The 24627-nt window shown below is 41.4% G+C and overlaps 1 protein-coding gene across 17 annotated transcripts in view; it reads right to left on the bottom strand.

The window, feature by feature from the left end:
- RALGAPB (Ral GTPase activating protein non-catalytic subunit beta) overlaps window positions 1–24627 on the bottom strand; it is a 109991-nt gene that overhangs the window by 78350 nt on the left and 7014 nt on the right. For all 17 annotated transcript variants that reach the window (XR_012419365.1, XR_012419364.1, XR_012419367.1 and 14 more), the window contains exons 2-4: window positions 11070–11285; window positions 6756–6958; window positions 2080–2243 (exon numbers count right to left, since the gene is read on the bottom strand). Coding sequence is in view for 9 of the 17 variants with exons in the window: in XM_005568983.5 (XP_005569040.1) it covers window positions 2080–2243; window positions 6756–6958; window positions 11070–11255 (553 nt within the window). In the remaining 8 variants the exon portion in view is untranslated. The remainder of the gene's footprint in view (window positions 1–2079; window positions 2244–6755; window positions 6959–11069; window positions 11286–24627) is intronic.

Raw genomic sequence — 24627 nt, 5'->3', positions numbered from 1 at the left:
TACTTTGAAAGATTTCAAGTTGTCCTGTTCAATTCTTATTGAAGGCCTTAATCTTTTAGCAAGGGGGACAGGCGGACACAAGGGTGAAGGTAAAGGATGACTGACTATGATGACTGACTACTATGAGTCAGTTTCTATGCCAAATAGTTCATACAAATGACCTCATATAATCCTCACATTAATTCTGCAGGACAGGTATCTGTAATACCCAATACCAACTACTAATTATACCCATTTTGAAGATGAGAAAACTTAGATTCGGAGAGTTTAAGCAACTTCTTCAACTTCATGCAGCCAGTAAGTGAAGGAATCACAACAAAAACCCATGTCTTTTTACCTCCAAACTTTGCCATACAATGCTCCAAGTATCTGAAAGCCACCCTTCAAGGTGGGGGGAGAGAGAGAGACACAAATAATGGAGCAAAAGGACTGGTGTTGGGAAGGACAGAGCCTTAACCATGAAAATGGGCTGTTCCCCTGTTCTAAGTCCTGGAACCAGGTGGAAAAATAGCAGTGGTCTTTACACTGCACAGCTCCAGAAGGCAAAGTTGGGACTCACAGGAAAAGTTATAAGAATGTGTGTTTCAAATGAGCAAAACCAAAGTTTCAACAACAAAGAGCCCAAGAAGGGGATGAATTGTCTGCCTCATGCTGTTGAGATCCCTGGCATGAGGAGTAAGCAATAGAGAGCTGATGAATCAATGACTGGCCAGCTATTGTCAATACCAGACAGAGTATTCCTATCATCGCATCCCTTCCCACACTGAAATTCCATGCTTCCTTTTAGCTATTTCCCTGAACACTGCATCTGTGTGAGAACACAAGCACAGTCACGTGTGTTAGTAAACAGAGTATACCGATGAATAAGCAACAAGAGAACTTGGAACTAGATGATCAACTTATAGTTTATATACATTGTGCTATATACAAAGCAGGGATTCTGAAATACACTGTAAAGTCATAAAACTGGAGGCATTTTAATGGCTAGCTAATGAATGGCAAACTGGCACACTTCCAAATAGAACAGTTAGAAGACTTTGGAAGTTTCATTTGCTGAGTAAAATATCTTCTGTCACTATCAAGTTTTCAGACTCTACTTTGATAACTACTTTGTAATACATTATCTATAGGCTCTAATTTAATTGGTTAGTTGTTTCTTTTTTTTCTTTTTCTTTTTTTTTTTTTAGACGGTGTCTTACTCGTCGCCCAGGCTGGAGTGCAGTGACACGATCTTGGCTCACTACAACCTCCGCTTCCCAGGTTCAAGCAATTCTCCTGCCTCCGCCTCCTGAATAACTGGGATTACAGGCGCCCACCACCACACCTGGCTAATTTTTGTACTTTTAGAAGGGATGGGGTTTCACCATGTTGGCCAGGCTGGTCTCGAACTCATGACCTCAGGTGATCCGCCTGCCTCGGCCTCTCAAAGTTCTGGGATTACAGGTGTGAGTCACCACGCCTGGCCAGTTGTTTCTTATATAGGCTCTATCCTAACTTTTTTTTTTTTTTTTTTGAGACAGAGTTTTGCTCTGGTTGCCCAGGCTGGAGTACAACAGCATGATCTTGGCTCACTGCAACCTCTGCCTCCTGGGTTCAAGTGATTCTCCTGTCTCAGCCTCCCAAGTAGCTGGGATTACAGGCGTCCACCACCACGCCCGGCTACTTTTGGTATTTTTAGTAGAGATGAGGTTTCACTATGTTGGCCAGGCTGGTCTCAAACTCCTGACCTCAGGTGATCCACCCACCTTGGCCTCCCAAAGTGCTGGAATTATAGGCGTGAGCCACTGCGCCCGGCCTATCCTATTAAATGAGCTACTGTTCCCACCATTATCAAACATGCATAATTCACTGAGTCCCTCCCTGTATTAGCAAAATTATTACTGAAGGTAAAATAACTTCATTAGCGCTAAAGTTATATTGTGCCTGAGGGTTTCCATTCTAAGAACTGTTCATTTTCGTTTGTAAACCGTTATGCCAAAATTTAAATCCCCAATGAGTCTACCACTCACTGAGTTTAAAGATGAACTGTATTTGGAGCACAGAAATAAATCAGAAAAATAAATAAATAAATAAACAAACCTTGAACAGTTGGTGGGGCCAGAAGTATGTCATTAATCTGCAGAAGAAACAACAGTAAGACTTCCCAGGTTTCTCGGGCCATGAGAGATGACTCACGGGCCAGTTTCTGAATGGCTCTCAGGACCTGTAAGCATAGTCGAATCTGACTGGAACCCTGTTCCTGTCTGAAGAAGAGAGACAGATATCACTGGCAAGCCTGAAGAAGAGACAGCAACAGCTTCAGGACAGGTGACTTATGGATGTGGCAAGCAGTGGTCCAGTGAAGCTCCCTAATATTATCAGCAGAGAGGGCTAGGCATACCATCTTCAGTTTAAAGCTACTTCTTACTCATCGTCAAGTTCAGCACTTTGGGTTCTAAACCTACCACTCCTATGAGAACTGGAAAGCTTCTGGGAGGAAGGCGGGAATACTAGAATATAAACTTCACTTCTGGATTTTCTATGTCTAACACATGCCTAACATATAATAGCAGGCACTCAATAGGTTTTTGTTGAATTAACAAGTAAATACCCACAGCCACCCTTGCTGCTTACATTTAAGCAGAACGACCTTGGTATTCTTGTTTAATTTTTAAAAACACATATTTGCAAGAATTCTACATGTGATTTTACAGTGCTCATAGTCCCTCTGAAGCTAAGGTATATTAGAGAAGGGCCTAAGGGCCAGAAGGAATAGCCTAATAGGTCCCCAAAATTGATGAGGTATGTAGGCATTGCTTCAGAAATAAATACCTGCTACTGCTGCTCTAATTTTAGAAAAAGACACATAGCCAGAGATAGAGGCTCCAAGGTTCCCAGGATACCCTGGAACAACAGTTTTAAAACTCACTGCAGGACTGTTTTTTCCAAGGGAAATCTCATAAAGAAGAATTATCTATATAACAGATCAAAGTATTTTGGCTAGGACTGAGGATGAAGATAGAGGTCCAGGCCCGAGCCCTTACCCTCACTTTCCAAAGTAGAACAGTGAGAATTTTGAGAATAGCAGGAAATCCACTGTATTAGCAAGTGGTAAGCTGGCCTCCAGATCTCCTATGGGAAACCCAAAAAAAGTATCTAATATAACTGAAATAAGTCTTGAGGCCAAGTTTCTACATATTGTCATTTGTCACAAAGAACTGATAGAAACATATCTGAATCAGATTGGGGAGTTTCCTCAAGAAATTCCAGAAAATGAAGTGAGTTTCCTTAGAACTGTCAACCCAACCTTAGAATAGAGATTCTCAGATTCTGGGCCATGATGCGGAAAACCGGTCACTTACCCTGGAGTTGAAAGCAAATGACACCACTAAGTTTTCCCTAAAGAAGTCAGACCTAAAGCAAAATGATGAGAAAATTGCCTAGGAAGAGCCAAGCACCCTCAGGAGTGGGGAGATGTTCCACATTCAGCTAAAGGTGGATCTAGTCCAGGTAAAGCCCTAAGGTTCAAGCTTGTGTCTACTGCTCTGGCTTACTTGAAGAAGAATAAAAAACTAGGGCCAGGCGTGGTGGCTCAAGCCTGTAATCCCAGCACTTTGGGAGGCCGAGACGGGCAGATCACGAGGTCAGGAGATCGAGACTATCCTGGCTAACATGGTGAAACCCCATCTCTACTAAAAAATACAAAAAACTAGCCGGGCGAGGTGGCGGGCGCCTGTAGTCCCAGCTACTGGGGAGGCTGAGGCAGGAGAATGGCGTAAACCCGGGAGGTGGAGCTTGCAGTGAGCTGAGATCTGGCCACTGCACTCCAGCCTGGGTGACAGAGCGAGACTCCATCTCAAAAAAAAAAAAAAAAAAACTATATCATAGCCCCAAACCTAATCAAGTAATGTAAGAGGAAGTCCAGAATAAGAAATAAAAATGCCACTAATGGCCCTGGAACTGACACTCTTCCAAGAGTGCATGCCTCCTACATGGTAATTTAGGCCTACCTACCATTTCCTGTCCAATGACAGGAAAGGAAATACCTGTTCCTCAGGTACTGAGGCTCCTCCTCACTCAGAAGGCCTAAATTCAGATGCAGGGTCCAAAGTTCTAAAGCTAACAAGGTAACCTTTACATAAAAACAAACAGAAGAGCTAAACACCAGAGATCTCCTTTTCAAAAATATCAAGTTACTTTTTAAAAAGTAACTTGTGATCTTCAGAAAAACTGCTTTAGAACAGTCAGTGGTGGTGAATGATGGCCAATGGGTCAAATCTGGCCTGCTATCTTTTATTGTAAATAGAGTTTACAAATCTGGCCTACTATCTATATTGTAAGTGAAGCTGTATTGGAACACAGTAATGATCATTCATTCACATACTGCCTATGGCTGCTTTCATGCCATACCAGCAGAACTGAGTAATTACAACACTATATGACCCACAAAACCTAAAATGCTATCTGGCTCTTTGTTAACCCTGCTTTAGAACAATAATATGTTTTTTTAAAGTACAGTATAGTATATGTGAGCAATTAAAACCTTAATCACCTTTAAAAGGTGATTTACTCTTCGCTCAATCATAAAAAAAAAAAATCAAACTGATGGGCAAAAGAGAACGGTTACATTCATTCTGACATAATCTCTAGCAAAATGGTACAGGCAGTTCCCTCTATTTTGAGTGTCAGTTTTTATAAAAACAACTAATTAAGTAAACTTAGATGACAGTTTTGTGAACTATCAGAATCAAATAAACAACTAAAACTTCAAATAATGGGAGATGAGATCGTAACACCAATACTTAGCATTGAAAATATTCAGCTAAGTTTCCTAAAACATTAGCCAGGAAGAGAACTCTAATTCTCAGTTGAGTAGCCTCTCAGAATTTACTAACACTTATGCATGCACACTTTTGAGAAAACAAGGTAATTACCAAATAGCAAAACCATTTATAAGGTAGTCATGTATCTCAAAAGAGAAAAAGCAAAGGCACAAGCCTAATTAACTCAAATGCCATTAATTTTTTTTCATCAATACAAATTAGCTGAGCACTGAGAGGTAGCAGGCTTACAAAGAGGAAAGAGACACAGTGACAATACTACTCATGAGACTATCGCAGGCATGAAGAAAAAGCCCAGTAGTCTCCTAAAAAGATAACAAGAAAGTATTAAAACTATTATATCATTTTAGAAGAACCTGCTTATAAACAATATTCTAAGTACTCCCAACTGTTTCCTGTTTTTTTTTGTTGTTGTTGTTGTTTGTTTGTTTTGTTTGAGACAGAGTCTCGCTCTGTTACCCAGGCTGGAGTGCAGTGGTGCGATCTTGGCTCACTGCAACCTCCGCCTCCCAGATTCAAGCGGTTCTCCTGCCTCAGCCTCCCATGTAGCTGGGATTATAGGCACATGCCACCACGCCCGGCTACGTTTTGTATTTTTAGTAGAGACGGGGTTTTGCCATGTTGGCTAGGCTGGTCTCGAACTCCTGACCTCAGGTGATCCACCTGCCTCAGCCTCCAAACGTGCTGGGATTACAGGCATGAGCCACTGTGCCCAGCCTATTTCCTGTTTTTAATTCCATTTGAAATCAATAAATACAAGCAACACGCATTTAATTCACACCTAAGGTAAGTATTAAGTACTAAAATACCAGTACTGCACCAGATACTGTGGAAGCCTAAAATAGAGACAACACAGTTCCTGCCTTCAAGTTGGTTAGATGGGGAAAGGAGACACACATTTTAAAAGATAAGCAACAAAACAGCAAGAGATACAAGAGTGATACAGAAAGTATCACATAGGTTCAGAGAAGGTGTGAGCGCTGTGGGCCTGAGTGGTTAGGTAGGACTTCTCCTCACAAGGCGGAACTAAAGAACCGACAAGAATGAGATGTGGTGATGGAGAGAAGGAGGAGGAAGAAGACAAAAAGACATTATGATGGGAAAGATCTTTAAGAGGTCTTAGAGGAATGTCTGACTTATGAGTCTGACTAAACAGCAGCATTCATGCAGAATTAAGAACAGCTAGTTTGGTTAGGGGCCAGACTACACCAGGCATTTCATGCATGGTATGCTGTTTACACCTGAGCCAACAGACCAGAGTTCCGGAGAGTTCTCTTTTTTAATTCAGATTTTCCAAAGTAATCTTCCTTCTATATTTAGAAAGTTAAAAACTTACAGAGCTGGTTTTCAAAGTCCCTCACTGTATGACAGAGCAAAAGCTCTAACCAGAACTTTACCAAAGGGAGATTGCCCTACTGCTCCTTGAAGGTATCCTACATTATGATATTAAGGCCTTTGCCTAAGAAGATGGAAAAAAAGTTAGAAACAAACTATCAAGAGTAATCTTTTGGCTTACTATAAAGTTGCCCATAATTGTTTCAAGTGTCTTCATTCTCTCATAGGAAAGATGCCTCTTAAGGTAGATACATCTCCCTTAGTTGTGTTTAGCCTAAATGGAAACAAGAATTGTGACAGGCAAAAGTATATATTTTTTTGAGTAGAAGGGAAAGATGTTACAGTATTTTAATATCTAAGAGGTATGAGATTTTAGAAGCAAAGCCAAAAACTTGTAAAGAGCACATACCTGTTAAAAACGCCTAGTAAACATTACATAAGCCCATCTTTCCTAACATTCACATTAATACAATCTTTAATTGAACACACGAAGTCACTGTTCAGAGGACTAACAATGAAATCAGCTCCTATACTACAGTAACATTTATGAATATTTTACTATGCCCCTGATAATGGGCCAGATAGACAGGTACAGCTTACCTTGGTACAAAAAGATTCTGTAGGTGTTTTAGTATACTTTGAACATATTGATTAGGCTCTTTAATAACTGGCAATGGAATAGAATCTTTCGGCAACACTAAAGCCATAATCCAGTCTGTATATACATCAACGCAATATTTTACAGTCTCTCCATCCAATGGAAGGGTCAGTCCATAGCAAATTACTTCCATGGTCCATTTTACCTAGACAAAAGAAAATATCCATACAGAATTATTATACATGCCTATCTCAGTAGACTGATTTAAAATGTCAATCTCTTTTATTGCCAAAAGCCTCTAAATTGATATTCATCTCAATGTAAGTATCAGATTTATTTTAGATAATGCATTTTTCACATATCAAACATACAATTTCCCAAGCAAAAGATTTAAGAAGAAAATAAATTACTTATTTTTGACTATCAATCCTAGGCTGGTTTTTGCCCTTTAGATATTATTATTATTTGCTCTGTGAATTAAAAAGTAAATACAGGTCACTTCAATTTTCCAGAGATTAGAGACACAAAAATAGAACATTTTAGAGTTTTTTCTCCACTTAATTTATGTGTAGCATTTAGAAAATCATATAAAGTCAGTCACATTCCATCTCCAGATTATGCAAATGAACAAACAAGAAGAAAGATGAACTGTTTGACTCTTATTTTACAACTGTTTCCTCTGCCCAAAAAAAAAAAAAATACTTAAAATGAAGAACAAACACAGCTGAGAAAGGACTAAAGCTGGGTAAGATCTTAGCAAGGCATTTAGCCGCACTGAATGAGTCCCTGCCTCCTGACCTAGCTGAAACACATCCTAAGGACTGAGAGAACTTGCCTAAGAGACTGCTGAACCACTAGGCTGCCTGCAGTCGTAACTGTAGAGATTAAATAATCTGGCCCAAGTCACTGGTTTATAAAAGGTAGAGCTGAAAACTTGAATCCTGGTCTTCCAACTAGAAGGTACCACTGGGCAACTTTTTCCAAAATGACTTTGGCACATTAGTCTACTATTATTCTGTCATGTGGTATCTGGACCAGTTATAAATCCAGCCATTCTACCATCATCTGAGCTATATGTCACCATCTATGAGAAACCCCAATTTGCAAAAAAAAAAAAAAAGGAGGAAACTGTATTCCAGACATTGCAAACTGGAAAGTTTAAATGAATTCCAGACAAAACTTTGAGACAAATTACTAAGCAATCAGTGAACACTTACAAAAGAGAAGCATGATTACCAAGACCCAGCCTGCTCAAAAAAATCAAGTCATGCCAAATGAGCTTCATTCCTTTATTAACAGGGTTACTATTTAGAGGGCTGACAATGGTGTAGTCCTTGCAGTTTACAAAGCACTTTCATAAATATCATCTAGCCATCACAATAACCCTGTGTAGACAGGGTAAACTATCCTTACTTTATACATAAGAAAACAGAAGCTTAGCAAGATTATGCAATTTGGCACAAGTCACTGGTTTATAAAAGGTGGAGCTGAAAACTTGAACCCTGGTCTTCCAACTAGAAATTTGAAGCTATTCTCACCATGCCATTAACAGAGTTCTCCAGCAAATGGGTATCTGGGTGTTAGCAAGAAATCTGGGCAGACCCAGGATCTCCTTGTGGACAAGATGGAGACATATGGCCCAGAGGATGGTAGAATGGCTAGATTTACAACTGGTCAAGATACCACATTACAGAGTAACAACAGATTAATGTGCCAAGATCATTTTGGTAAAAGGTGCTCAGTGGCATGCCAAAGGCTCTGCCAAGATTTTAACTTAGGGGGAAAAAAAAGAAAAACAGTGCATGCTGATCATCTGTAGATATCACAAAGCTAAAAAGGATGGCCAACTTGCTGGACAGAAATTCAGGATTCAAAAAGACTTCAACGGCTTAAAACCAAAGTTAAATCTAACAAGATAAATATATATATTACATTTTTTAAGCTCAAAAGCAACTACAAAGGTTAAGGGTAGGAAATATATGGTTTAACTGCAATAAGTGTTAAAGAAGCCTATAACAGCACAGTGAAGCTGTGACAAATTTGGAGCAGGGTGTAGCAAGATTTAGCCACATAATAGAAGAGATTCTAAAAGACATTGCAGGTCCCTGATTATCAGATGAAAAACCAAGAAGATATCTTTGGTGGCATCTTCACACAATCGTTTAATTTTATAATTCTAGGCCGGACATAGTGGCTCACACCTGTAATCCCAGCACTTTGGGAGGCCGAGGCGGGTGGATCACCTGAGGTCAGGAGTTCAACACCAGCCTGGCCAACATGTCAAAACCCTGTCCCTACCAAAAATACAAAAATTGGCCAGGTGCAGTGGCTCACACCTGTAATCTCAGCACTTTGGGAGGCCAAGGTGGGCGGATCACCTGAGGTTGGGAGTTCAAGACCAGTCTGGTCAACACAGAGAAACCCCCATCTCTACTAAAAAAAAAAATACAAAATTAGCCGGGCATGGTGGCGCATGCCTGCAATCCCAACTACTCGGGTGGCTGAGGCAGGAGAACTGCTTGAACCTGGGAGGCAGAGGTTGCGGTAAGCCAAGATCACGCCTTTGCACTCCAGCCTGGGCAACAAGAGTGAGACTCTGTCTCAAAAAATAAATAAATAGGCCGGGCTCGGTGGCTCACGCCTGTAATCCCAGCACTTTGGGAGGCTGAGGTGGGCAGATAACAAGGTCAGGAGATCAAAACCATCCTGGTAACACGGTGAAACCCTGTCTCTACTAAAAATACAAAAAATTGCCAGGCATGGTAGCAGGGCGCCTGTAGTCTCAGCTACTTGGGAGACTGAGGCAGGAGAATGGTGTGAACCCGGGAGGTGGAGCTTGCAGTGAGCCGAGGTCATGCCACTGCACTCCCGCCTGGGTGACAGAGCAAGACTCTGTGTCAAAAAAACAAAACAAAAAAAGGTGTAATTCTAGAGGACACAGGAATTCTCATCTCTTTTCAAGGGTGAGAAAGGAGAAAAATAAGGGCTACACCAGAGCACCTCCATCTACTCATGTACCATCTCATCCCAGGAGAAGGCAACAAGTGATCACAAACACACCAGGAGGAGAAGCACTAGGGTCTGTGCTAGTCCTCAGGGATAAATCTAGGGTCCTTTGAAGAGAGAAAAATGTTCCTCAGACTGAAGACCTTCACTCTTCAGAGACCCATGGCTGAGGGAGGATAACTGCCCCTAGAGCTACAAGTTTTAGTCTTATATCTAAGTCTAATCTCTCCTTCACAGGAAACCAAAAACCAAACAGAAAAAAAGGGTCTGAGACATAGGGTACAGGTTTTGCTAAACGTGAAGCCTGAAGGTTACATGAGCTTCTTCAAGACAAGGGACAAAGTTTTAATCCTGCGTCTTAGCCAGAATTTATACTAGCAAGCTCCTCTACCACTCCATTCTCAGGGCCCCTTCACGACTTCCCAATAGCAACTTTTTAACTTCAGCCTACGCCGCTGAACCCAAGAACAAAGGGCCAGCTTCAGGGCAAGCCATTCCAAGAGCCCCTATCTTTAGAAACAGTAAACACCCAGCCTGGGCAACATAGTAAGAACATCCCTATAAAAAAATTTTTTTTAATTAGCCTGGCGTGGTGGCATGTGTCTGTAATTCCAGCTACTTGGGACTCACTGGGATGGAAAAATCATTTGAGCCCAGAGAGACCGAGGCTGCAGCGAGCTGTGGTCATGCCACTGCACACTAGCCTGAGTAACAAAGCAAGACTCTGTGTCAAAAAAAAAAAACACCAAACACAACCCCAATTCCAACCACCTAGGCTTAGGCCAGAAGGGCTTGGCTTCTCTGCAGCACTCTTAAACCTGGAAGTCAGAAAGGGGTAGGTAGGTATGGGGACAAGGGAGAGCTTAAGCACAGCATACGCATAGCCTGAAAACTCGACATGAGTCTTCAGTCAGGGGCCATCTAGAGGTAGGCATGAGGTCTTCCAACCACACTCTAAATGGAAATCAGAAGACTAAGCCTAGAGCTTTGGGGAAAGGGTTTGACATTCAAGTCTCTGTCTTGGCCTTTAGCTTAAGTGGAGAATTCACCATAACTAGTAAAAAGTCCCAACAGCAAAACAGTACAACTCATTCCTTACAACCTCCACAAACTCCGAGTCCCAGCCCTCAACTCAAACAAGATCAAAATTGAGAAGTCATACTACGTTGGGCAGAAATCCATTAAAAAGCTGACGTTATTCTACTACAGCTCTTTTCAAAGAAAAAAGAACAAAAAAGTTAACATTAAACAAATTCTTCAAGAACAAATGTACATTTTCATATAAGAGAATGAAATTTAGAAACACTTACTTCTTTGTCAGTTTTTAACAAACTCTCACTACCAGCCACTGAAGGGGTACCTAACACCTGCCCAAGAGGACGGACTACAGCATTTGCCACCTCTCGTCCAACACTCTCTGGATAGCTGTGCAGCACACTGGTATGGCCTTGATCATTCTGAATCACCAAATGCAGTGACCTCCACTCAGAGTACATCGTGCCACTAAAGTACAATCCAAATGGCACCTGAAAAGACAAAACAGAAATGCATGTCAAATTATACTACTGGAAATTAACAGAAATAAATAGAACAGATGTATAGACTTTCGGCATGATAAAGAATGCTGCAAACATCTTGCCTCTGAAGACAGAAAAAATATATCTAAATGTTTTGAGAATATCCCAGAACCTCAGGGTAAGATTAGGTAGGAAGGCAGAACCTGCAGCTCTCTGAGCACCTCCCCAAAAGAGCCCTCGGAAGCCCTGGGGCAGAGCTGGAGAAGATGGCCATTGGGCAGGGGAATAACATGATCAGATATGGGACATTCACAGCATGAGGGAACCCTCCACATGGTTCCAGGACAGAAAAACATGGGAGAATGGAATGTCCTAAGTAGGAAGGGGAGACAACGGAGAACTTACTAAGACCCAGGTTTTCAGTCAACAGTTTCAGAGTACCTACTATCTGCTGAATATATATCCCTACAATTTCTCAGCACTGTCCTCAAATTACACTTAAAAATTCTTTGAGACTGTTTCATTCTCTGAAACAGTGGTGCTGAAACTACCAGTACTGGAACACTGGGAAGTCACAGTGTTCTTTAGGAAACATATTAAGAGCTGCCACTTATTAAGCATTTAATACATACTACTCATATAATCACTAAAACAACCCTATGAATATTCAGTAACACTATCCCTATTTCACAGATGAAAAACTGGAGCATAGAGAGGTTTGCTTCTTACCTGAAGCTTTAAAGTTATAACATGGTAGAGCTGGGTTTTTTTGTTTTTGTTTTTTTTGAGAAGGAGTCTTGCTCTGTTGCCCAGGCACACTGGAATGCAGTGGCGGCCATCTCAGCTCATTGCAACCTCCGCCTTCCAGGTTCAAGCAATTCTCCTGCCTCAGCCTCCCAAGTAGCTGGGATTACAGGTGCATGCCACCACGCCCGGCTAATTTTTGTATTTTTAGTAGAGAAGGGGTTTCACCATGTTGGCCAGGCTGGTCTCGAACTCCTGGCCTAAGGTGATCCACTGGCCTTGGCCTCCCAAAGTGCTGGGAATACAGGCGTGGGCCACCGCACCCAGCCAGAGCTAGGTTTTGAACTCACATCTGTTGGGCTCCAGGGCATATGCTCTTAGCCATGATATGTGCTGTCTCTCCCTATTCTAAACACTCTCCAACGCAGGTACTTCTGCCTATTCTGTACACGCTCCATAAAACGATATCTAAGTCTACTGCACATAGGAGGGACATCAGCTGCAGAAAACTTATCTGTATGAATGCAATGTAAATATTACAACCATAAATCCCATACTCATAAAGAGGATAAATGATGGTTAGCCCTCTCCAATTCATTTCTGTTAACTTCCACTTTCTACTTGTTCTGAAATCTGCCCAGCAAGCAGTTTAAGCAAACTCAAGGTTATAATTAATCTTTAAAAAGTTCTATCCCTAAAAGTTACCTTTTCCTCAAACTGGGAAGAGATTAGCATTGTTTAATTTTATCCTGAGAAACCTTATCCCAGCTCACCAAACATCAAGAGCTTATGACATTTTTCTAAGACTAACTCTATTTAAGTATAAAGAAAAACTTTTAAAGAATTTTTTAAAAAAGAAGAGCATATCGCAGGGCACGCTGGCTCATGCCCGTAATCCAAGCACTTTGGGAGGCCAAGGCAGGCAGATCACAAGGTCAGGAGTTTGAGACCAGCCTGACCAATATGGTGAAACCCTGTCTCTACCAAAAATACAAAAATTAGCCGGGTGTGGTGGCGGGCGCCTGTAGTCCCAACTACTTGGGAGTCTGAGGTAGGAGAATGGCGTGAACCCGGGAGGCGGAGATTGCATTGAGCCAAGATTGCGCCACTGCTCTCCAGCCTGGGTGACAGAGCGAGACTCCGTCTCAAACAACAACAAAAAAAGCATATGACATTTGAGAATCACAGAGCTACAGAATGAAAATCAAACTCTTTAGTATGAGAGTCAAAGTCATTCACAGTGTGGTCCCAAACTACCTTTCTTTCTCCTTTCCATACACAGGAATCCATATACTTTCCCTCTCATCCGATTCAATCTACTCAGCTTCCTCTGGAGTCTGAGGGACTCTGGGCCCGGGTACCCTTCAGTGACCCTATAAGGATCCTGTAATCTCCTCCCTCCTTTTCCTCCTCCTCTGGATCTTTCTCTGAAAACGGGAAGGCAGGAGGAATGGGCCATCATCTAATAAGGCACCCACAATTCAAAGGAAGAACAGATACATCTGACTACTAAAATTGCCTCAGTTGCCTCATGATGTATAAGGAATTCCCCCAAGGATATCCTGGTGTCCCCCTGAAATAAGCACTCTCAACAATATAAGGGGGGAAAGGGAAAGTTCTGATAGAGAGCCATCACCATCAAAAGACAACTGATTCCCACACGTTTTTTCCTTGCTTTTTAAATTTAACATATATACACATAAATACTTATGTGTATACTACATATACATATAGTATAAATATATACACACTGTATAGTCTCTTACACAAATGCATAAGAATATTATACTACAGGGGTTTTAGTTTTAGTGTGGTTTTGCACCCTTTTCATTTTTTGTTAGGTGTCATTCTCTGTCCAAATAATTTACTTCATGAACAGACAATCCTGTTAACATCTTAACATTCCCTCCTGTATTTTGTGCCACTCAAAACTTTAATTTGTTTTTGTTTTTTTTTTTCTTTTTGAGACAGAGTCTCGCTGTCACCCAGACTAGAGTGCAGTGGCACGATCTTGGCTTACTGCAACCTCTGCCTCCCGGGTGCAAGGGATTCTCCTGCCTCTGCCTTCCAAGTAGCTGAGATTACAGGAGCATGTCACCACGCACAGCCAATTTTTGTATTTTAGTAGAGATGGGGTTTCACCATGTTGGCCAAGCTAGTTACAGGCTCCTGACCTCAAGTGATCCACCCATCTTGGCCTCCCAAACTGCTGGGATTTCAGGCGTGGGCCACTGCACCCGGCCCCAATCATATTAAAATAACTTACATACATGCATAGCTAGAGATTGTACAGGTACCTCATGAACATCCTTCTAACTAATAACAGATTCGTTTTAATGGCTAGATAATATTCCATGGCATCTGTGTGGCCTAATTTACTCAACCAGTCTCCTAATGATATGCATTCACTTCATTCCCCATTTTTTTGTCACCAGGAAATAATGATGCAATAAACATACTTGTTAACATACCCTTAAGAAGCAGCAGCCTTTTTACTTCTGTGGAATAAGTTCTCGAGTTAAACTGCTAGATAAAAGGGTACATGTATTTTTAATATTATTAGGTCTTACCAGACTGCTTCCCAAAAAAACCTGTAACAATTCCCGTTTACATTAGGAACAGATAAGAGCCATTCTCTCATTTCACCCCCTCCCTGCTAGAAATCAGCATTATTTATTTATTTGCCAACTTGATAGGTATAAAATAAAATTTCATTGTTCCAGCCAAAGATTTATTTTACAGCTTCCGGTCTTGAGTCTGGCTTAGAAGGTGTTACCCTCCCCTGGGAGGCCGAGACGGGCAGATCACGAGGTCAGGAGATCGAGACCATCCTGGCTAACACGGTGAAACCCCGTCTCTACTAAAAAATACAAAAAACTAGCCGGGCGAAGTGGCGGGCGCCCGTAGTCCCAGCTACTTGGGAGGCTGAGGCAGGAGAATGGCGTAAACCTGGGAGGCGGAGCTTGCAGTGAGCTGAGATCTGGCCACTGCACTCCAGCCTGGGCGACAGAGCGAGACTCCGTCTCAAAAAAAAAAAAAAAGAAGGTTTTACCCTCCCATCCCCTCTATCAATGTTTTTCAAACTGTGGGTCACGAAACTATCAATGTTTTTCAAACATGAAATAAATGTTTGATAATAAATAAATGTTTTTCAAACATGAAATAAATGTGAGTCATGAAATAAATGTTATGGATAACATTTATTTTAAATAGATGGTATACGATATATGATAAAGGCATCACACAGAATAAAGGTAAGCAATGTTTCTGTGAAACTTGATTCCTTTGTAATATATGCATATGTTCTGGATCACAATGGAAAACGCATTTTTTGTTCTTTTTTTCTTTTTGTTTTTTGAGACGAAGTTTCGCTCTTGTTACACAGGCTGGAGTGCAACGGTGCGATCTTGGCTCACCACAACCTTTGCCTCCCGGGTTCAAGCGATTCTCCTGCCTCAGCGTCCTGAGTAGCTGGGATTACAGGCATGCACCACCACACCCGGCTAATTTTGTATTTTTAGTAGAGGCGGGGTTTCTCTATGTTGGTCAGGCTGGTCTCGAACTCCTGACCTCAGGTGATCCGCCCACCTCAGCCTCCCAAAGTGTTGGGATCACAGGCGTAGCCACCACACCGAGCAGAAAATACATTTCTTACAGGTCTTAGTCCAAAAATTTGAAAACATAACCCTAACGTGAATATGTAGTCTCCTAGATTTTCCTGCAAGATAACTGCATAATTTTTCACACTTAACTTGTATATTCATCTGGAATTTACTTCTGTAAGTGGTGTACAAAAGGTCCGATTTTACTTTCTTCTAAATGCACGGTCAGTTGTGTCAGCGTCACCTCTTAAAAATACATCCTTTATGCACTAAACTGAAATACTAATTCTGTCATATATTAAATTTTCATTTATTCTAGAATCTATGAGACTTCTGTTCTATTCAACTATTTGTCTATTCCCATGCCAACCCATAATGATTTAAGTTCAGTGGTTTTATAGAATGTTTTTTCCAAAACTTTACTGTCTTTTCTAGACATTTATTCTTCAGTATACAATTTATTATTTTATCCAAATCAAAAAATCAACAATAAAGCCTTGCTAGAATTCTAATGGGAACTGCACATACCACCTTGCCAGCCTTGTCTTCTACTGCCACTTTCCCACAAACATCCCAAACAATGGCCACAAAGAACTACTGATTGCACAAGCCCAGCAAATTCTTTCTTACCCTAGGTCACTGGTTATGCTGCTCCCACTGACTGAACTGCCATTCCCTGCCTTGATCCACCTTATGAAGTATTCAGCCTTCAAAGCCCAACTCAAATGTCCTCTCTTTGGTAAAACCTTTCTTGACTCCTTAGACCAACTCCTCTCAGCTGAGTGCCTATTACCGAATGTTCATATAAAGCTGCCCATTAGCTCATTTGTTAGTGGTGTAGAGATACATTCACCACAAAAGTGTCAGCCTTTTTTGAGTGGGGACCTCACCTCCTGAACCTCTGAGTGCCTGGCACACAGTGCACATTGAACATGTGTTTGAAAGTGTCAAGGTTCACCAATGGGAAAAAGGAAGATATCAGAAGGTATTCCCTCTATTCCACTAAAGTGTGTCCAAAATTTTGTATGTTACATTCAAATAAAAATTGAAAAATGTTCATTTGTTTGAAGCTAATTACTAGTAAAAATAAAAGTTGGATGGTTTTCAAATATTAAATAAATATTTAATATTCAGGGTCCATCACAGCACATTATTGGAAGAAAACAGGTTTTAAGAAGGAAAAAAAAAAGGACAAACTAGCTCTCAAACTCTACTGTACACTTAAGACTCATCGGGGGAGGAAAGGGTCTAGCTGAAAATGCAGATTCCTAGGTCCCATTCAGAGAAATCTCAATTCTGCAGGTCTGAGCTGGGGCCTCACAATTTGCATTTTTAAGAAATTGCCACTACCCTCCCAATTCTGAAGAGAGGAGTATACATTATGAAAGACCAATTGAAATAGGTTTAATAGCTCTTAAATCCTTCTGACAAACTTTTTTAAGTTTTTAAATTAAGAAATTTTCATTCTCTAAATGTATTAATGTTTAGATGATTAAATGAAAACAAAAAATGCTTTCAAGAAACATGTAAAATAGAAAGATATAGGCCAGGCGTGGTGGCTCACACTTGTAATCCCAGCACTCTGGGAGGCTCAGGTGGGCGGATCACCTAAGGTCAGGAGTTTGAGAACAGCCTGGACAACATCATGGTAAAACCCCATCTCTACTAAAAATACAAAAATTAGCTGGGCATGGTGTCACACACCTGTAACCCCAGCTACTTGGGAGGCTGAGGCAGGAGAATCACATGAAACCGGGAGGTGTAGGTTGCAGTGAGCAGAGATGGCGCCATAGCACTCCAGCCTGGGCCACAAAAGCAAAACTCCATCTCAAAAAAAAAAAACAAAGATATAGAAAGGATACAATGAAAAAGCTGAACTAAAACATCAAAATGTATGTAACAGAAAAAAAGATGCTAAACTTTAACAAAATGCAGACAGACAAAAAACATTAAGACAAAAAAATGCATTATAATTACAGATATATTAAGTAAAACAATGAAGAGAACATAAACATTAGAAACAAACATGGAAGAAACACAAAGGCAACTAAAGTATTATTTTGTACCTATTAAACTAACAAAACAAGTGATAAAACTCAACTCTGGCTCACACCTGTAATCCCAGCACTTTGGGAGACCGAGGCGGGCAGATCACCTGGGGTCAGGAGTTCAAGACCGGCCCGGCCAACATGGCGAAACCTGTCTCTACTAAAAGTACAAAAATTAGCCGGGCATGGTGGTGGGCGCCTGTAATTCCTGGCTACTCAGGAGGCTGAGGCAGGAGAGGCTTAAACCTGGGCGGCAGAGGTTGCAGTAAGCTGAGGTCGCGCGCTGCACTCCAGCCTTGATGATGAGAGAGACTCCATCTCAAAAAAAGAAAAAACAAAAAACTCAACTCTGATGAAGAGGTAAGGACCCAATTGAGAACTTAGGGCAATGATTTTTAATAGAAAAACCTGCTACCTAGAGGCACTGTGGAAATATTAAGTGTACTTTTGGTTAGCACAACGATTGGGGCAGGCTCCTGGTATTACAGGCAGAGTCAGGAAATCTAGACATCCTGTACTGCATGAGACAGTCCTGCACAATGAACAATTATGCTACATCTCACATGACTTTTGAACATCTGCTAGAAAATCATTGTCTAAGACTAAAAATTAACTTCATTTACATATAAATACAAAATATATTGTGATATTTTAATAGACTGAATTTTCCAATAATGCAATTAATCACGTAAATTGAGGAAGACTAAGCTTCCTTATCTTTAGAACCAAGAACTGTTCACAACCCTATAAAATCACATCACCAGGCCGGGTACAGTGGCTCACGCCTGTAATCCCAGCACTTTGGGAGGCCAAGGCGGGCAGATCACCTAAGGTAGGGAGTTCAAGACTAGCCTGACCAACATGGAAAAACCTCATCTCTACTCAAAATACAAAATTAGCCAGGCGTGGTGGTGCACGCCTGTAATCCCAGCTACTCAGGAGGCTGAGGCAGGAGGATCACTTGAACGCGGGAGGTGGAGGTTGCTGTGAGCCGAGATCACGCCATTGCACTCCAGCCTGGGCAACAAGAGCGAAACTCAGTCTCAAAAAAAAAAAAAAAGGAAAAGAAAAGAAAAATCATATCACCAATGGCCAAGCCACTTGTAGTATTTGAACTGCTAATATCCACATTTGTGTCAGAAACACAATAGCAGGGACTACATATATACTTATTTAGCCCTTATTTCAAGATGGCAAACATAAAGAAAAAGTGTCATATTACCGTCTTACTTCTCAACTTATAAGTAGACACAAGTACCTGCCTACTTCATTGTGCCCTCTAGGCATAGTTGTACATATTTTTATTGAAATCTTAATTATGACAGTAATTTATGTTTTTCCTTTATTAGAGTTAGAAAGTTTCATTGATTTTTTATAAAAATCTGTGTGTTGGTAAGCTTTATATATATATAAATTTTTTTTTTTTTTTGAGACAGGGTTTCACCCTGTCACCCAGGCTAGAATCCACTGGCACAATCATGGCTCACTGTAACCTCGACATTCCAGGCTCAAGTGATCCTCCCTCCTCATACCCAGCTAATTTTTTGTATTTTGGGGAGTTTCACCATGTTGCCCAGGCTAGTCTCAAACTCCTGGACTCAAGCAATCTGCCCATTTTGGCCTCTCAAAATCCTGAGATTATAGGTGTGAGCCACCATGCTTGGCTAGTAGGTTATATATTATCTGTTAATTTCAGGATACAAAGGTAGTTAATTACCACATAAAATCTGAAAAGATTGAAAACGACCAATGTAGGAAAGTAACATATTAAGTAGTGAAGTGGGTAGAGTGAGTGCTATGGCAAAGGAGAATATACAAGCTCTGTTTACAGCTATTACTCAGTTCTAGCTGTCACCTGGAAGGAATGCAGAGCCAGACTTGCCAGATAATCCAATTTTTGAAGAGACACAGAAAATATGGACATTTCTACAAAGTCTCCTACTCTTTTTTATTTTTTATTTTTTGAGACGGAGTCTCGCTCTGTCGCCCAGGCTGGAGTGCAGTGGCGTGATCTTGGCTCACTGCAAGCTCCGCCTCCCAGGTTCACACCATTCTCCTGCCTCAGCCTCCTGAGTAGCTGGAACTACAGGCACCCATCACCACACCCGGCTAATTTTTTGTATTCTTGGTAGAGACGGGGTTTCACCGTGTTAGCCAGGATGGTCTCGATCTCCTGACCTCATGATCCGCCTGCCTCGGCCTCCCAAAGTGCTGGGATTACAGGCGTGAGCCACCACGCCCGGCCAAAGTCTCCTACTCTTTAAATGTTATCAACTAAACTCAAGATAAAAGATAAATTTAAAAAAAAAAAAGTGGGCTAAAAAAGAACTTATCTATGGTCCAATTTATGCCTCTGATCACAGATAAAGGCATACACTAGTTTTGGTAACTGAATTACCAAAATCATTGTGGAAAGAGGATAGTGAAGTGTATACTCTGTGTATAAGCTGTTGGTACCCCAGAAGTCACCCCAACCCACTTTTGCTGCAGGGGCTGGGCTTATAACCCAACTATGGAGGTCCTACAACTTCACTTTATTTCATGGTGGTTGCTGTTAGAGAAAAAAAGGATGAAGGCAAAGTGCAGTGATAGATTTGGTAGAGGGAGTTCCATTAGGCCCAGTATCGTCAGTGGCCAGCCTACCCTTTTTTTTAACCTTTTCTTTTTTTTTTAGACGGAGTCTCGCTCTGTAACCCAGGCTGGAGTGCAGTAGCGCCATCTTGGCACACTGCCACCTCCGCCTCCTGGATTCAAGCAATTCTCCTGCCTCAGACTCCCAAGTAGCTGGGACTACAGGCACCTACCACCACACCTGGCTAATTTCAATATTTTTAGTATTGGTGAGACAGGGTTTCACCATATTGGCCAGGCTGGTCTCAAATTCCTGACCTTGTGATCCACCCGCCTCGGCCTCCCAAAGTGCTGGGATTACAGGCATGAGCCACTGTGCCCACCCAGCCTACCTTAAACGCACACAAATAAAAACCTCCTCCTGCTGTTGTGGCTCAGGTTATCCAAAGCAACAAACCTCAGAGATCTTGGAGAACATTACTTTCAGGAGCCAGAACTGCCACACCACCTAGGCCCTCCTAGGCAAGAATGTTCATAACTGCATCAACCTCTCAGGATAGCACCATGGCAGAACCCTCACGAGTCTTGATCACACTTGCCATGTCTTAGTCCACTTGCCATGGGGCTGTTTGTAGTTCCATCCTGTTAATAAGTTGGCACGCTTGTAAGGCAGCTCAGGCTGATATGTCATTTTCCTAAACATTCACCCAAGGATAGCATGAATGTTTTGCCAGTACAAAGCGGAAGACACAGAATGCCTTGACACGGTAATCTGACTTAAGTTTATCCTTACGAAACAGCTCAATTTTAAAAAACGTACAAGATGCTCACTGTAGTATTACATATAAGATGGGGAAGAGGGTGTAATTTAACTTCCATCAATAATGGGAAAATTTCATAATTAGGGCATATTAATTCTATATACTATTATGTAGCCATTAAACACTGAGATTACATAGAAGCATAAAAACATACATGAGAGTGGTTAAGAGCCAGTGCTCTGGAACTAAGCTTCATAGATTCAAATCCCAGCTCTACCTGCAAGCTGGGTAATGTTGCAAAAGTTACTCTACTTCTGTGTTGGAACATCCTCGTCTGTAAAATGGGGATAACAGTAGAATAAGGTATGGTGGCTCATGTCTATAATTCTAGCACCATGGGAGGCGGAGGTGGGCAGATTGCTTGAGTCTAAGAGTTTGAGACCAGCCTAGGCAACATGGAGAAAACCTATCTCCACAAAAAACACAAAAAAGTTATCCAGGCATGGTGGTACACACCTGTTGTGTACATATCTGTTGTCCCAGCTACCCTGAAGGCTGAGTTAGAAGGATCACTTGGGTACTGGTGTTGGGGCTGCAGTGAGTCATGACTGTGCCACTTCACTCCAGCCTGGGCTATACAGCGAGACTCTGTCTCAAAAAAAAAAAAGCAAATAGATTAGGAGCCTACACATTTTGTTGTGTGGTGATTAAAGAATCACATATGTAATCTGTTTGAAACATGCCCTTGTCCATGTAAACAATCAACAAATATCAAATAGAGGAAGAAAAACATATATATTGTAATTACAACTAGATAAACACAAAGGCCAGATGTGGTGGCTCACGCTTGTAATCCCAGGACTTTGGGAGGCCAAGGTGGATGGATCACCTGAGGTCAGGAGTTCGAGACCGGCCTGACCAACATGGTGAAACCCTGTCTCTACTAAAAATACAAAAATTAGCTAGGCGTGGTGGTGTGTGCCTGTAATCCCAGCTACTTGAGAAGCTGAGGCAGTAGAATGTCTTGAACCTGGGAGGCTGAGGTTGCAGTGAGCCGAAATGGTGCCACTGCACTCCAGCCTAGGCGACAGAGCAAGACTCCGTCTCAAAAAATAATAATAATGATAATAATAAAAGTAAACATACAGCTGTGACTAAAGATTAGAAGGATGGTAGAGAAATGCAAGTACAGCTGACCCTTGAACAACATGGGTTTCAACTGCTCAGGTCCACTTACATATGGATTTTCTTCCATTTCTGCCATCCCTGAGACAGCAAAACTAATTCCTCTGCTTCCTCCTCAGCCTATTCAACATGCAGATGATGAAGATGAAGACCTTTATGATCCACTACCATGTAATGAATAGTAAATATATTTTCTCTTCCTTATAATTCTTAGTAACATTTTATTTTCTCTTACTTTAAAAATATGGCATATATATACAAAATATGTATTATTTGACGGTTTATGTTATTGGCCAGACTCCTGGTCAACAGAAGACGATTAGTAGTTTTGGGAGAGTCAAAAGTTACATGAAAATTTTTGACTGCACAGAGTCAGTGCTCCTAACCCCTATGATGTTCAAAAGTCAACTGTAGTTTTAACTTAGTGGTAGAAATGTTGGTACAATTTAATGTAATATGTTTTTATTACATCTTCATGTCATAGAATTGGTAAGTATATGTCAGCATCCTGACTATACATGTGAACATTCAGAGACACTGGCAGGGACCACCAAGTAGACTTATTCAATAAACAGCTATTAACCATCTATTTTGTCCAATGCAGTGTTAAAACCATGAAGAAGAAAGATTAATAGGACTTGGTTCCCGTTTTCAATGAGTTTATGGCTTAAGTAAGGAGATTAACATTTATACATTGATATGGTTTAGCTCTGTGTCCCCACTCAAATCTCATCTTGAATTGTAACTCCCACAATTTCCATCTGTCATGGGAGGAACCCTGTGGGAGGTGACTGAATTATGGGGGCAGGTCTTTACTGTGCTGTTCTCATGACAGTGAATGAATCTCACGAGATCTGATGGCTTTTTAAAAACCAGAGTTTGCCTGCACAAGTTCTCTCTTTGCCTGCTGTCATCCACATAAGATGTAACTCGCTCTTCCTTGCCTTCCGCCATGATTGTGAGGCTTCCCCAGCCACATGGAACTAGGATTTCTCCATTAAACCTCTTTCCTTTGTAAATTGTTCAGTCTCGGGTATGTCTTTACCAGCAGTGTAAAAACAGACTAATACATACCATAAATAACTACGTTTAAGTTAGAACATGAAAATGTTGAATGTGATATTTTTAAAAACTATAGGCAAGATATCATGGAAGTTCAAAGGAAAAAGACTACTTTTGATTGAAAGATAGGCTGAGCTGGAAAACAACAGGGTAAGATCAGGGAAGACTACAGATACAGAGCATATGAACTGTGCATTGAAGGAAGGGTATAATTGAGGTGATAAGACTGAGGGTAAAAAGGGGTAGATAACGCTGGGCTCAGTGGCTCACTCCAGTAATCCCAGCACTTTGGGAGGCCAAAGAGGGTGGATCACAAGGTCAGGAGATTGAGACCATCATGGCTAACACGGTGAAACCCTGTCTCTACTGAGAACACACAAAATAAATTAGCCGGGCGTGGTGGCACGTGCCTGTAGTCCCATCTATTAGGGAGGCTGAGGCAGGAGAACGGTGTGAACCTGGGAGGCAGAGCTTGCAGTGAGCCGAGATTGCACCACCGCACTCCAGCCTGGGCGATAGAGCAAGACTCCGTCTCAAAAAGAAAAAAAAAAAAAAAGGAGGGGGGCAGATAAAAGAGAAAATAAAATACATAAAAGAGCCAGGCACATTGGCTCACGCCGGTAATCCCAACACTTTGGGAGGCCGAGGCGGGTCAGGAGTTCAAGACCAAGCTGACCAACATGGTGAAACCCTATCTCTACTAAAAATACAAAAACTAGCAAGGTGTGGTGGTGTGCGCCTGTAATCCCAGCTACTCAGGAGGCTGAGGCAGGAGAATCACTTGGATCCGAGAGGCGGGGGTTACAGTGAGCCGAGACTGTGCCACTGCACTACAGCCTGGGTAACAGCCAGACTCCGTCTCAAAAAAAAAAAAAAAAAAAAGAAAAGAAAATACGTAAAAGAAAGGACACTTGCTTCAGGTGGCAAAAAAAAAAGGCACCAGAAACTGAAAACCCAGAGTGAAAGGAAAGAAAGCTAAATGTAGAAGGTGGTAAGGTTTCAAAGGTAAGCAGTGACCAATTTTGAAGGACTCTGAATGCTAGGATTGAATATTCATAATTAATTCAGTAAAATTGGAAGCAGAAAATGAGCAAAAGTTTAACCTTATCTTAGCCGGGCATGGTGGCACACGCCTGTAATCCCAGCTACTCAGGAGCCTGAGGCATAAGAATTGTCTGAACCCAGGAGGTAGAGGTTGCAGTGAGCTGAGATCGCACTACTGCACTCCAGCCTGAGCAATAGAGCAAGACCCTGTCTTAAAAAAAAAAAAAGAAGAAAGTTTAACATTATCACAGGCATGACACATCAGAAACTAAATTTCCATTAAAGCAATTTGATGGATGTGTACGAGATACAGTGAAGGGATAGTAGAAGGGCA

Source organism: Macaca fascicularis, chromosome 10 (assembly GCF_037993035.2).
Source record: "Macaca fascicularis isolate 582-1 chromosome 10, T2T-MFA8v1.1".
NCBI lineage: Eukaryota > Metazoa > Chordata > Mammalia > Primates > Cercopithecidae > Macaca > Macaca fascicularis.
This window is presented reverse-complemented; position numbering and strand designations above follow the sequence as displayed.